Raw genomic sequence first — 15,329 nt, 5'->3', positions numbered from 1 at the left:
ATATTGAGTGAACTTCAAAAATGGTCCTTGGACTATGGGTTTATTTCGAAAATATTCTCTAGACTTTACAAATATCACCAGTAGTCCCTGGACTAAGGGTTAATATAAAAAACGGTCATTTTGCACTGTTTCGAGACGAAAATGCCCCCTTTTGAGGGGTTTTGGAGGGTTTGGGCAATTTGGTAATTTTACAATTTTTAACATTTTAAAAAAATTTATTGATATTTAAAAATCAAAATTTAAAATTTAATTTTATAAATTAAATCTAATATTGAAATAAAGAAACAAAGTGAAGGATGACAAAAGGGAAGAAGAATGATAATTTTGAAATAATATCAGATTTAGTACATAACTGAAATAATATCAGATTTAAAATGTTAAAAGTATAAAAAGACCAAATTGCTCAAACCCTCCAAAACCCCTCAAAAGGGCATTTTCGTTTCGAAACAGTGCAAAAAGACCGTTTTTTATATTAACTTTTAGTCCAGGAACTACTGCTGATATTTTTATATTTTAACCGTCTCTTGCATAAGTTTTAAAAAATTATTTCACATAAAAAGCGTTAATAACAGATCCTACTCGAACGCGCATATGTTAGAACAAAGATTTATTTTGCTTTTATTTTTTGTTAATAATTCCATTAAAAAAATTATCCCCTTAAATTTAGTAATTAGTATAAGAAATAATAGCAAAAATGCCATCAGTTCTGATTTCAATTAAGCGAAGCATGTTTCCAATAAGTTACTACAAGAGCATCCACAATAGCATGACACTTTTTCTTGGACACTTCTCTTTTTTTTTGTCCATAGCCACTTTTGATTTGTCCACGGCTATAAAAAAAAGTTTCCGCATCAATAGTGGACACTTTTGTTAACCACATTTCACTTTATTTTTATTCTTTGTATATTTTAATTCAATTAGAATTAAAATTATCGTACTAAAAATAATTAGAAAACGAGATAATAATAAAATTAAAAAAAGCGATGAGACCAAATATTCGTTGTATTAATGGATACCGGAAAATTGTACAACGAACATTTTATAAAAAAAAACATATAAAAACATCGCCACCATCTACTCGGTGGCGGAGTCGGAATTAAACATTGGTGGGATATTTATAAAAATAAGCAAAAAAAACAATTAAAAATTTGAAATTAAAAAAAAAAAAATTGGAAATCGGCGACCGCCGCGTTTCTCTCTCCTCCGGCTCGTCCTCGACGCATTCGGGGCGAAAGCCCTTCCGCCCCACAAAAGCTGTCCGCCTCCGGGGCGGCCTCTTCCACCACAATACACAGCCGCGGCTTAGCCGCGATCGGGGCGCTCGCCGCAGCGCCCCTACTGTGGATGCTCTAAGTTAGTACATGATAGAAAGTGATCCATTGCTAACTAATTAGCAATCCAAAATTAAGACCAATTTTTAACCATTAGATTAGGAGATCTAGTGATTGATATAATGTCAAGTGGATTATATTTTAAATTTAAATGAGTATTAAATAAAATTAAAGGGTATTAATGTTAATTCACTCTTATTAAAATTATCCTAAAATTTTAAATTTACGTAACTCTCTCGATTTAAATTATTTTTTTGCAAATAATATATCAAATTAAAGGTAATTTTATAAGGATTCTAACAAGATCTCAATTGCATATGTTCCGACGACGTTCGGATGATGAAATTTGATGATTTTTATTTCTGTTTTCGTATATGTTGATAAGCATATTTTTATCAACAAATATATCAAAAAATCTCAATATAATGTATATAAAATCTCAATATAATGCAGGTAAAATCTCAAATTATGCATGTGAAATCTCAATAAAACTGTGTTAATATTTTGTCTACTATTTATTGAGATTCGTAAGATTTAATCTCACCCACTCATTTTGAAATCTAATGGTTAAGATTTAGTCTTGATTTTGGATTACGATGTTTTAAGCAATTGAAGATGACCCGGTACATAATACTACTATCTTTATTTTGTTTTAACTGAACCGGAAAACTAGTACTATTAGGCCGTTATCCCATAAAAATAAGCAATTGATTTATAGGTCAGCCCAAAACTTTAATATTTTTATATTATTTTGCTCTTCTAAGTTTCACTCGATAAAATGTTAAATATAAAATATTGTGCGTCGTTGCAATCAAAACCTCATATAAACTGATACAAAAGGGACTTAGTATGGTATATTGTCGAAAATATTAATTAAAAAATTAAAAAATAAACTCTGTAAATAAATCAACGATCCGTTGTAGTCTAGTTGGTTAGGATACTCGGCTCTCACCCGAGAGACCCGGGTTCAAGTCCCGGCAACGGAAATCATTTTTGAAAAAAAAAACAAAAGTCAAAATAATAAAAATTTGCATTTTCGAAATCACTCTCAATTTTACGAAAATATAAATTAATCACTAAAACTAGTGATGGAACAATTTCAAGGTTTATTTATTTCATATTTTTTTTCTCTTTCGTTATAAAAAAATATGGGACATTTGTAACATAATTAAACTTCTTTTTAAATAAAATAATGAGCTATGTAGATGGGCCGAGCTCTCATATATATGCAGTAAACAGCCCGGCCCGCCCCAATTTTCGACTGCTGATAAACATAAACAGAATCTAATTCTAATAATAACAATTTTACAGAAGCAACTTATTAGGATCGATTTAAATTTGCAACTACTCCACTTTATATTGATTCATTTCCAATTAGTGATTACAATTAGACAATATACTACAAGTCGATCTCAATGAAATTATCAAACTATACTATTTCTCTTGTTATATTACTACTACTATATTACAAATAGGCGAAATATATGTTACAAACTAGTCAAAATTTTCCTATGTTAGTAAGAAGCTCTTCTAGTAGATGATCTAATATACTTGATGCAACATCCCTACCAATCTCCAATACACAATGCTTATTTGTGAGTAATCCATCATGCAACCAACTTGTTCTCACAATCTCCATTGCAGCCAATTTTCCGATTCCACCAATGTTTGCATAATAATTGGAGTAGGATCTCCTCACCATGTTTTCCTCTTCTCGCTCGACTCTGTCGTTTGAGAGCTTCCCGTTGGACTCTCCGCAGCTCTCGAGCTCCTCCGACAACGGCCTCCTCGTCTTCGAATTCGCCAATCTTGAAATTTCCCCTGCATCACATTTTTAATTTTTGAACCAAAAACAAAAAAAATAAGTTTACTAATAAGTATATTAATTTTCATGATAAATGGTGAATGTGAATTTTACAAACCTGAAGAAACAGATTCTTGATCAGCTGAATACCCCAAAAATTCAAGAACAGAATTTGGGCTTGAATTTTCTGAATCACCTTCATTTTCAAACGAGACTGCATATTTTTTGCCCATTTTTCTCTTGGATTTTTCTGGATTCTCATTCTCTTTGTTCTTCCCCTCTAAACCCTCTCTCTTTTTCGACTTCCTCTGGCGCCTCTTTTCAAAGCTTAGTATGAAGAATTTGTCGTCTTCGAGCTCTTGATAGGGAGGGAGGTCGCGCAGCCGCCTCACCGGTGTCTTCAGCTTGTTAGCCGCGATCTCCTCATGAACTGGCCCGGCTCGTGGGACTGGTGAGTCCAGTCCCATGAGTCGGGCCACTACTCCTGGAGTAGAGCCCGGGGCACTAGTCTGCCCCGGGCTCTGACTCTCGTCTGCTCGGAAATGATCGAAAGAGCACAAGGGGAGGTTGCTGAAGCAGAGAATGCGTCTCAGGATTCTTGATAAGCAGCCGGGGGACGTGATTCTCCCGCCCCGGCCTCCACACGACGAAGGAGACGAACACGAAGGCGAAGGCGTAGGCCTCATCTAATGGATCAGAGCAAGTGACAAATTATTAGAGAAATGAATGATCGAGGAAAGAGGGGACAAAAAGAGGTGTTGAATTTGAAAACCAAGTAAGGAAAAAGTGTAGAGAGGAAAAGGGAAAAAGGAAATAGAGAATTTGAATTATTTTTGGTGGGGTGGGGGTGGGGTAGGGGTAGGGGGGGTGGCGGGCTTTTGAGTTTGAATGTGAGAGTGATTAGCTAGCAAAGGTGATGGAGAAAGAAAAAGAGTGGTGTTTCCCACGCCAAGTCTCTCCAATTGTCAATTGCTGCAGTTTTGTTTGTCCTTTTGAAAAAACATATTGCTACTTTTGCAACCAATAAAGCAGAGGTGGACAATTTGTTTTCTTGATTCTTGTCTTGGTCCCATGTCTATTGTTTGCAGAGAGGAGATCTATGCTTTGCTCTTCAGATGTCATTTATACAAATCCTCAACCGTTCAATTTTCTTACATTTGAACCCAACATTTCAAACTTTGCAAATATTATCGCTTTTTATTTTATTAACATTTCAATAATTTTTTAGTCACGTACGAGTATTAGCGTTTTTACGGAGTATATCTCTTTTGGTCACCTACTAGTTGACATTACATGCATCACTTAAGTCAATATCACCAAAATACAACCATATAACCTTGTTATTCTCAGGCATCCAGTATTACACTCGATTTGTTAATGCTCAAGTGGCGGGAAGAAGCTAACAAGGTTAGTTTTGCGAGAAGAAAAAGTTGTGACTCATTGCAATGTTTGAAATGTCGCGTAAAATTTTATAAAATTAAAAGTTCTTGTGCAAACTAAGAATCTTTTTACATTAACTCGAGAAATGATATAGCATGTGTAATTCAAAAAGAAGAAATAATCATGTACCTTGTATTTGTAGACTTGCAATGAATCTAAATTAAACGGTAATAATTAAAATTAATTGGGCTAAATTAAAATTTACCGAGGGCACATATATGAAGCTTTGGCGTTGAGGAGGAAGACAATTAGCTTCACGTGCCGCCCTCTTGAAATACAAATCACATGAAATAATTAAATTGCATTAGCTACCACAAATATTGTTTGCTAAAAATATAATGTACACAAATAATTGAACCACTTGTTGTGATGGATAGAACGGGACTGTGATCTCATGTTTTTACATCCGATTGGCTTATTCATTATCCATGGCCATCCACATCACACTCACCACACCACAAAAATAACTGGTTAACGAGTACCAAAGTGTTCAGTAAAATATGATATATCGAGCACTTTCGAAGCATAGACTTCTTTTTTATAGTGGTAATTAGATGAAAACCTTGTATATTGCATTCTTTACCTTGATCATGTTTTATAAATTACAGCCTTTTGAATTGAGTAAAAATAAATGTAAAGATGCATATAAGTCATAGATACAACCATATTTCTTTATGAATCATGAATTATCTAAAAGTAATTTGGGCGTGGACCTATCGAGTAAATCATGATTTATTATTGTACATGTAATTACTTGTTCATATAATTATCATTTATTACCGCAACCAATCATATACTCCACTTGCTACAACTACACCTTATAATTGTAACATAAATATCACAAATGCTTATGAAACTAATAAGTAACTTAACCAATTTAAATCATTTAATTATTACCACGATAATTGCAGTATAACATTTTGTTTTTGGAGTTTAATATTAAATCTTGTAAATGTAACCGTTCACGAAATTCTATCAAAAAGCAATGCGCAGCCAAACATTTTGTTATTGGAGTTGGATGTGCAGCAGTCACTCCCATTCCAGATTTTAAGTACCGACATGAATTTTAATACAAAATTGATGTAATAGAATTGAGAAAAAAAAATATTAAATTCAAATTAGTAGATAAAGCAGGGAATGTTAAGCCCCTCCCAACAAGATTTTTTCATTTAAATTTTATTTAGATATTATTGAAGACTAAATGACTAAATCGCTAGAGCTGAATGATATGATGGGGCCGAACAAATTTTGAGAATAGAACACTTGCAGAAGATTTGAAAGAATAAAAATGGCTGCCGCATTTTAGGAAGAAGAAAATATTTTACATTAAAAAAATCACTTTTAAAAATTGATATGGAGTAGTTTAATGTTATCATGAGATGGGAAATTCATACATTAGATGTGATCAAAGTCGTGGTGCGTTAAAATGACAACGCCTCTTAAAGTAACACCATACCACCATTCCTAGCCAATCATTTGTACATGTGGACGAATAATCAACTGCCATGTGGCAATCATAAAAAATGCTCAAGGGTGAATTTTCTCGGCCAACAATATCCAATACGTTAGACATCAATTTTTCTCGGCCAGCAATATCCAATACGCTAGACAGCAATCTATTGTTGTCTAACGTTTATACTATTGTTGTGTAGCGTTTATAATATTGTTGGATACGTAGTGTCACAGTGTCACTTTAAGAGGTGTTGTTATTTTAACACAAACCTATAAAAGTCTCCTTTAAATACTTAACACATTTAATTCCAAATAACATTAAACCTAAAAATCTCATATAAAACCTCTAACTCTCTTGAATTCTATTAATTAAATAGTGAATTATCCTAGTTTCTAGTTATTTATTTCATATCCCAATCAATCAAAATTAACTCTAACAGCATTCATAAAAAACTAATCAATCTGAATGAGAAAAACACAAGAATAATTCAAACACTGCAAAAGCAAGCAAGGAAGAATCACTTGATTAGCGTATGATCATATGTTGAAATTCAAGGAGTAGTTGCTTTATATTATCATAACATTAAAAAATTGTCTTTATATAAGTTATAGTTTACTCCCTCCGTCTACGAATAAGAGTCCCGTTTTTTCATTTTGGTCCGTCCACGAATAAGAGTCCCGGTTCATAATTACCATAAATGGTAAAGAGACCCCACATTCCACCAACGCATTCCACTCACATATCATTTAAAACCAATATATACAAGTGGGACCCCTATTCCACTAACTTTCTTCCACTCACTATTCTTAACATTTCTTAAAACCCGCGCTATTTAGAAATGGAACTTTTAATCATGAACGAATGGAGTATGAAATAAACTTATAGGAATTATTTTATGATTAATTTGATTTGATCTAGATTGGTGGTACAATTCAAATGGAGTAATAATAATTTCATTCATTTTCGCGAATTTATAACTATTTTGATTTATGGAATGGAGATATCATTTTTATAAAAGAAAAATAGATGTTAGACTGTAGATTTCACAAAAATAAGAAGAAGATTACGTAAATTTGATGCGGGATATAATCAAGGGTTGGCGTGTTGCATGCTGGCAATTGCTTATTTTTTAAATTGACGGATGCGTAATAATTTAAGATCACATTGGTCATATGAGTATTATCTCATTTAAGGTTTGAAAGATCAACACTGTAGTATCGCACGTGGTTGAGTAACACGGGATTTTAGGAAGAGTTATTAGGTGGAGTAAATTGAGAGAAAAAAAGATAGTTGAAATTTAATGAAGTGACAAGAATTTATTTCTAAAATGAAACAAACTAAACAGGAAAAGTGAACATATTGAGTGAGACAGAAAGAGTAATAACTAAGTACCATCCGGTATAAAGTTTGAAAATTAGAACTAACTTCTAAGCAGCATCTCATCTGGATTCTGGAGCTTGAAAGAATTGAAATAATCTGTGAACATCATCCCACCTTTAAAACATCAAAACGAACTTATAAGCATCACCTCATTTAGAATGAAAAAATTAGAGTTGAAATGTGGGCATCATCTCGTTTCATGCTTGAAACACCAAAACTGATTAGCTATTCATATCGTCCGGATTTTGAAAGACCAAAACAGACATTTGAACATTGTCTCATTTAGAGTTTAAACATATAAAATTGACTTGTAAACATCTTGTGTCAAATTCAAAAGGCCAAAGCCAATTAAGTTTTATCACCTAATTTATAGTCACTAATTTTCATCTTATGGAGTAGATTTTTTGGGTGTTATAAATTAATTAATTGTTCATACTTTTCATCAATAAACATTCTATGTACAACCTATGATTATTTGGAACACTAAAATAGTCAGAGGCGGAGACACACTACACAGGGTATATGGTCCTCAACAATTCTGTGTTTGTCTTGTTGAGTGAGGTGAGAGATTGAATCTCACATAAATCAAACTTTTTTTTTGTTATTTACAGTTTATATTGAATTTTCAATTCTATATTTCAGGTTTTCTGATTACATCATACATTATATACTTTGTTTTAGAGTTCAAGTAGTAGTATCTTTTATCATATAGTTTATATTTTATTTTATTAATTTTAAAATACTTTCCTATATTTAAAATTAAGTTATTTTTTATCCATTTTATTTTAAAATAATAAATTAATTTGATCCATTTTTTATTATATATTGAATTTTTTCTTGGAGTTCTATGATAAAAAAATATCTAACAATAATTTTAAATAAACAAACATGCAAAAAAATTTAAGGCCTTATTTCATTGTCTCATGAAAGATTGCTTAATATATGACGTATGTAAGTAGAGTTTAACGTGAGCTGTGTTTGGTATCAACTTGATGAAATCAGGGATATGCACGACGATCAATATAGTTTAGAGGGGATAGAGTTGTTATTTTGTACTCTCTTCGTTTTTTAGTTTGTCTCATAAAAAATGTCACATTTACTTTTTTTGAAAAAATTCTCTCACATCAATTATAAAATTATATTTCCTCTCACCACTTAATACACAAAATAACATTTCATAAAATCTCGTGTCATATCCCAAGTGTGACATCTACTATAGGACGGAGGGAATCCTAAGTTTTAATAGTAGTAGATTGACGTGTTTTATTATTGAGTTTCATAGATTGAATTAGGTATTTAAGTCAATTATACACTAATTAGTTGTTTGGACAAGTTTGTTGAGCATTGAAGGGATAAAGGAGTACAATGTTGATTCCTAAATAGCTGACATCAATTTTTTCGTTTTTGAAAGAGTTTTGCGTAGATCTTGTACGTCTCAATCGGAGTTTTACAGAAAATGTTATGCCTGTTTAACGAAAACTGCGTGCTGTCCAAAAGGGCCAAGCAGCCCGGGTGAAGCCCTGTCACATAGCCAAGCGGGCCTACCAAGAAAAACATGGAAAATTACCTTCTTTCTTTGAGGGATTTTTTCACACTCTGATCATGTTTAGCAACTTGGGGCTCTATATATACAACTCCTACACGGTTTTGAGAGCATTCCCCATCATATACACATTCTAGAGAGAGAAAATAACGTAGATATTGAATCATTGAGGAAAGGAGTCCTCCCCATCATTCTTAGGGCTGGGAAAAAATACCGAAAAAATGATATAGCGCTCGTATCGTATTGAAAAATATCGAAAAATTATCGAATTTTCGATATATCGTAATTTTCGATACGATACGATATCGTATCGTAAGTTTTCGATACGATAACGATATGAATTTCCTTATATCGCGATATATCGTTTTATATCGAAAATACGATATATATTGAAAATTTTCGATATATCGATATTTTCGGTATATATCGATATTTTATTTTCGATATATATCGATATTTAACGATATATCGAAATATCGATACGATAACGATATGAAATTTTTTTATGTCGAAAGTTCGATATATCGAAACTTTCGATACGATAACGATATGGAATTCTTTCATATCGATATTTTCGATACGATACACGATACAACGTTTTCGATACGATATATCGTATCGACCCACCCCTAATTCCACCTCGTTCATACAATCGTAATTCTTTTGATCAAGGGTGTACTTAGTTTGGTTTTATCATGTTTTATTTCATTAATTATTTGACTCATGTTATGAAATGCTTGGATTACCCTCGAAGAGATGCAATGATTTCTATGTTTATTTGAATTCCTTTTTCTATGTCTTGGCTCATGTAGTTATTTCAATTTCTCTTGTGGTTATATATTTATTTGATTGATCATCTTATGAATGCATGTGGATTTTAGAGATGCATAGTTTAATTTGAAATAAGATTTTTTAACACCTTTATCAATAAAGTCGAGAGAGTTGAGCTTTTTGTGAAGTTTTGTATCTTATGAGCTCTAAGGAGTTATTAACTTGATTCCTGAAGATACTTCGGTTTTAAGTTGTGCTCTACATATTGTGTACTTCAAGAGAAGATATAGTTTTACTTTTGTCATAACTTAATAGATCTTGAAACCCTTGTGAGCATAGTTTGGAATTGCTGTGAGTCGCCAACTCTGTTTCTTCAACTCTTCGTTTTTCATAATTTGTTATTCGCTTTGTTTTATTACTAATTATTATTTGCTTTGATTTATTTTTTAAAAAATTAGGATTTAATAAAAAAACCAATATTTTTTATAGTCTAGATAGTGAAGGAAAATAATTTGAGCTACTTGAGTAGCTAATTAGTCTATGTGGATACAATGATCTTGCTTGGTGATACAACAATAACCCCATACAAGTTGTACAAAATGATATAATACACCCATATATAAGCATTCATTCTATATCCTAAAAGTTTCTACTCAATTATTTTTTATATTCTAAATATCTAGATTTTGTTATATAAAAGTTTAGATATTTTATTGCATAATATCTTAAGAATTCTACATAGTTGTATATCTGATTCTTCTACCAATTATGTATATATTTTATTCGGGTCATATTCTAATGCGTATAGCACCCTAATCCAAAATCAAGACCAAATCTCCACTCTTAAATTTTAAAATGAGTGGATGAGATTAAATCTTACGAATCTCAATAAATAGTAGACAAAATATCAACAAAAGGGTAATATCGTCATTATGTTATCATATGATAATTTTCATAAATGTTTTTTTATATCAACATAGTGTATTACAAATATCAACAATATGACATAAGAATATCAACACTAGTACAAGAAAATATCAAAACACATATTTATTGAGATTTTTACATGGTTCTATTGAGATTTTTTTGATGTATTTGTTGATAAAAATCTGGGTATCAACATTTACGAAAACTAAAATAAAATATATCAAATTTCATCATCCGAACGTCGTCGGAATATGCAATTGAGATCTCGTTGGAATCCTTATAAAATTATCTTTAATTTGATAAATTTTTTGCGAAAAAATAATTTAAATCGAGAAAGTTACGTAAATTTAAAGTTTTAAGATGATTTTAATGAGAGAGAATTGACATTAATACCCTCTAATTTTATTTATTAATTTTTTTAATTAAAAATATAATCCATGTGGCATTATTTCAACCACTAGATCTTCTAATCTAATGGCTAAGATTTAGTCTTAGTTTGAGATTGCTAATTAGTTAGCAATTGATCACTCCTCTAACATAATGCTAAAGAATTCTACATTACATCTAAATTTAGATAATATTTAGGGATATTGTTACCTAATACTCCCTCCGTCCGCGAATAAGAGTCTCGTTTTTTCCATTTTAGTCCGTCCGCGAATAAGAGTCCCGGTTCACTTTTGCCATAAATGGTAATAGGGTCCCACCTTCCACTAACTCATTCCACTCACATTTCATTTAAAACTAATATATACAAGTGGGACCCCTATTCCACTAACTTTTTTCAACTCACTTTTCTTAGCATTTCTTAAAACTCGTGCCGCCCATGGACTCCTAATGGCGGACGGAGGGAGTATCATGTAACTTTTAAAAAGTTGGATTTTTCCTACGAACTTTGAAATTGGCAAATAATATCACAAACTTTATCCCGAATTTGTCATTTTCCACCAATGAAAACTTTCCGACAAATAATATCAAGATATGGATTTTTTTCGTAATTTCTCGACAACAACTTCGAGAGTTTCAAGATTTTCAATCTTTGAGAATAGTTTTTCTTGAAGCACACCCTCCAAATTTGTTATTCAATCTATTAATATACCGGAATTTTTTTATTAATGAGAAATAACATACTCCAGGTAAAGTTCATGATATTATTTGTCAATATCAATGTTCGTGGAAAAAATCGAACTTTTTGAAAATCATTGGCATCGAAGCGACATGACTCTCATAAATACATTTTCCTTCTAGTTTATTTAAATTTTCCTCTAAAGGCCTTCTCTCAATTATTCAAGGTTTGTTATAATATATTTGCCCAAGTTAAATTTTGGCTACACTCCAAAAAAAACCTAATTTATTTTCTATTATTCCAACATCATTATGTATCCACCATTCATTTTCACATTATAAAAAGTGCATGCACAGTTGTTTGTAATATTTCATTTTTCACTCTTCGTTTATTTTTTTTGAATTATTCACCATGTTAAAGTTTATTCAGTTTTTTATTGGTATCGAACATATACATCACCGACCAAGAAAAAGCAAACAAATTGGCGGAACTTAATTAATGCCACCAAACTATACACTTTATTTCAAGCAAGAACTAAATGGTTGATTAGTTGGTAGAAAATTAGTAGTACATATTTTTCTAATTTTACAATGAAAGTTTGTAAATTACAAAATGCACTCCATCGTCAGATCTCCTGATATTTTTCGAATTTTACAATGAAAGTTTGTAAATTACAAAATGTACTCCATCACCGGATGTCCAGATATTTTTCTAATTATTGTTGAAATAATCACATCTATTAATCAATATTACTACTCCATAAATAGTTAAAAACATCATAAAGCAGTAACGAAACAAACAAACAAAAAAAAAAAATTTGTTTGATAATACAACAAGTAAACTTTATTTAAAGCAACATTACATAATTGAACATAAGGAAAGACAAAAAAACAAGGGAGAGCAAAACTGCAACCTAAAAAACTTACTACAGTTATTTAAAAGGCTTATTGTTGCACACAATTATTTGTCTTGTGAAAATAATGTGGCCCCAAAAAGCTAGTTTAAATAAATCTACTATGCTTTGGTGTTTAGAGCCCATCACTAAATCTCTTTAGAAGAAAATAGTTCTCCATCTGTTTGATAGTAAACTATGTCTCCATTGTCACTCACATAATGATCTCTACTTAGACTTTTCAACAACGTCGGAACCAAGTGAAACGGAACGGCTCCAGATTTTCTGGGCTCTCTGTAGTAATTTCCGAGCACCCTTTTCGCCTCCCTCGTCTGCAAAATCCATTGTATTTTATTTCATCAATTAATTTAAAATAAAAAAATCATACAAAGGGACAAATAAACGGTAATAATGCCAGTGTTGGCCACATGATTAGGGTTTAATTAGATAATTAATTAATGATTAGAGATCTATTAATTCTCACCGCCTCCACTAAATGGTAATGTGGGATCTGAGGGAATAGGTGGTGAACAACATGGGTGCCAATATCGTGGTGAATTTTGTTGAATATTCCATAGTCTTGATCTACTGTCGTCAATCCTCCACGTAAATAACTCCATTCCTGCAATTACAAGACAAAAGGCATAAATTACTACAACTACTTGTGAAGCAGAATGAACGATCTAGATTTAGAATAAACCAATTCATGATATTTTGAGTGGACATTGTCACTCTTTGACTGGACCACTTTAATACTACCATACAATTAAACTATACAGTGAATAGTCAGAGTTTTGGACAACTGGGCCCGATTCTCTTTCTAATTGTAACCAAAAGACATAACCAAGTTATTAAAAGAATTAGGGAAAATTAATAAAGGTAGATCTAGGTAAAAAGCAAATATAAATACTTTGGGAAATGAAAACTAAAAAAGCACTAGTATTAGAAAGTAATTAATGGGTAAGTGGGATTTTTAAGCCAAACAAATAATACTATAATAGTTGATCGAACATAGATATTTGTGTTGACAATGGCAATGCAACATTAATACCAGGGAACATATGGTAGTGACAGGAGTGAAATTAAAATTAAAATTAATTTAGTACATAATAATAATAGTACTACCTTGCTGCGGTACCAAGGGAGTTTCTTGTCGTAACCATGGTGGTGCAGATATGTAACCGTGTCCAACCACACAACGAATATCTGTCCCATAAATATTGAAATAGAATATATATATATACTAATAAAATGATAGTAATTGAGTTTGATGAAGTAGTAGTAATAATTTAATATTGTTGTTACCAAATAAGGAACGCCGTAGAGCTTGAACAACATGGTTGGGCCAACAATGGTGGAAGCATAGAGGAGACAAGCAACCATTGCAGCCCAACATATGGTGGAAGTGATCACCAAATCTCTCTCATTGGGTTTGAACAAACTACTATATGGGTTGAAGTGAGATCCACTTTTTCCGGGGCTTCTATACCACTGAAATTAAATCAATTCAATTCAATCTTTTAGTAATTTCCTATGTCTTGGAAATTAATGTGAATTTATAACTTATATTAGTATGAGAGAGAAAAAAGAGTACCAAGTATAGGGGGTAGGCAAACATGGGGAATGGGATTTTGTATCTCAAGAATTTGGTGGAGAAATCCAGCTGCTTGTATAAATTCTCAGTCAGCTGCAAAATGCAAATGCAATTATTTAAACATCCATTTCCATTTTCCAATTCCAAATTTATTTAAAAAATGTTAATTACCGGAACCCATGACTCGTCGTTCTCCACATGACCATGATTCTGGTGGTGTGTTCGATGGCTTATTCGCCTACGTAGTAAAATGCAGATCTATATTACTCATTGAAATTTCTAAAAAAAATTAATTTAAAGTGGGAGACTAACCATCCATGATAAGGTACAAGAATTGAGGAATGTAGTACATGTCCCACCACGTTATTCAGCGTGGTATTGTCCGAAAAACTCCCGTGCCCACTGCAATAAATCAAAATTAGTAGTAATTTCAGTATTACTAAAAATGGGATTAGTATTACCAATCGTGGCCGAGGACGAACAAGGCCCAAAACATGGTGCCCTGGGCGGCCCAGTAGATGGGCCAGAAGATCCAGCTGTCGAAAAAGGCGGCGGCGGCGAGGAGCGCGGCGACGACGAACACATCCCAGGCGACGTAGCTGAGGGAGCGGAGGGGGTCCTTGACCCAGCAATGCGGCGGGATGGCGGCGCGGATGTCGGCGATCTTGAACGGAGGAGGCGCGGCCGGGTCGAATTTGTCGGCGGCGCGCTTGCCGAGGTGCTCGTATTGGGCGTGGCCGTGGTGCTCAGCGTCGGCACCGGAAGAGACGGCCATTTTCCGGAGGGGGTTTCGAATCGAGAGTTTTCAGTTACAAAAGGAATGGAATAGGCGTGAGTGAGTGGGGCATGTATGCGTATATATAGACTGGAATTCATATACGTGTTCACATTTGTGGAGGACAGAGAATACTGTGAATTACTACCTCTATTTACAAAATGTACGTATATGGGGTTTCGCAGATCTGCTTTTTTTTTTAATCGTGATTTTTCGTATGTGGGTGTAAAATATACTACTCCCTCCGTCCCAGATAATTGGGACATTTTGACCCGGCACTACGGGTTTTAAGAAATCTAATGGAAAGTGAGTTGAAAAAATTGGTGGAATGTGGATCCTACTTTTAAAGTATTATT

General features: G+C 32.7%; 2 protein-coding genes and 1 non-coding gene across 3 annotated transcripts; 1 reads left to right on the top strand and 2 right to left on the bottom strand.

Moving 5' to 3' along the window:
* Positions 1–2,244: 2,244 nt before the first annotated feature.
* Positions 2,245–2,317, top strand: TRNAE-CUC (transfer RNA glutamic acid (anticodon CUC)). The gene has a single exon. It is a non-coding gene; the product is annotated as a tRNA-Glu (tRNA).
* Positions 2,318–2,662: 345 nt separating this feature from the next.
* On the bottom strand, positions 2,663–3,920 carry LOC125202558 (uncharacterized). The gene is made up of 2 exons (XM_048100977.2): positions 3,254–3,920; positions 2,663–3,152 (listed from the first exon to the last, which is right to left on the bottom strand). The coding sequence occupies exons 1-2, from the start codon at positions 3,819–3,821 to the stop codon at positions 2,830–2,832; spliced, it is 891 nt and encodes a 296-aa protein (XP_047956934.1). The 5' UTR covers positions 3,822–3,920; the 3' UTR covers positions 2,663–2,829.
* An 8,595-nt stretch (positions 3,921–12,515) lies between these two features.
* On the bottom strand, positions 12,516–15,093 carry LOC125202091 (acyl-lipid omega-3 desaturase (cytochrome b5), endoplasmic reticulum). Its single transcript, XM_048100421.2, has 8 exons — positions 14,660–15,093; positions 14,511–14,600; positions 14,370–14,436; positions 14,199–14,291; positions 13,910–14,095; positions 13,730–13,810; positions 13,089–13,226; positions 12,516–12,936 (listed from the first exon to the last, which is right to left on the bottom strand). The coding sequence occupies exons 1-8, from the start codon at positions 14,971–14,973 to the stop codon at positions 12,754–12,756; spliced, it is 1,152 nt and encodes a 383-aa protein (XP_047956378.1). The 5' UTR covers positions 14,974–15,093; the 3' UTR covers positions 12,516–12,753.
* Positions 15,094–15,329: the final 236 nt, after the last annotated feature.

This window comes from Salvia hispanica, chromosome 2 (genome assembly GCF_029641045.1).
Source record: "Salvia hispanica isolate PSC_SH4W2 chromosome 2, Shi_PSC_v1, whole genome shotgun sequence".
In the NCBI taxonomy this organism is placed as follows: Eukaryota; Viridiplantae; Streptophyta; class Magnoliopsida; order Lamiales; family Lamiaceae; genus Salvia; species Salvia hispanica.
This window is presented reverse-complemented; position numbering and strand designations above follow the sequence as displayed.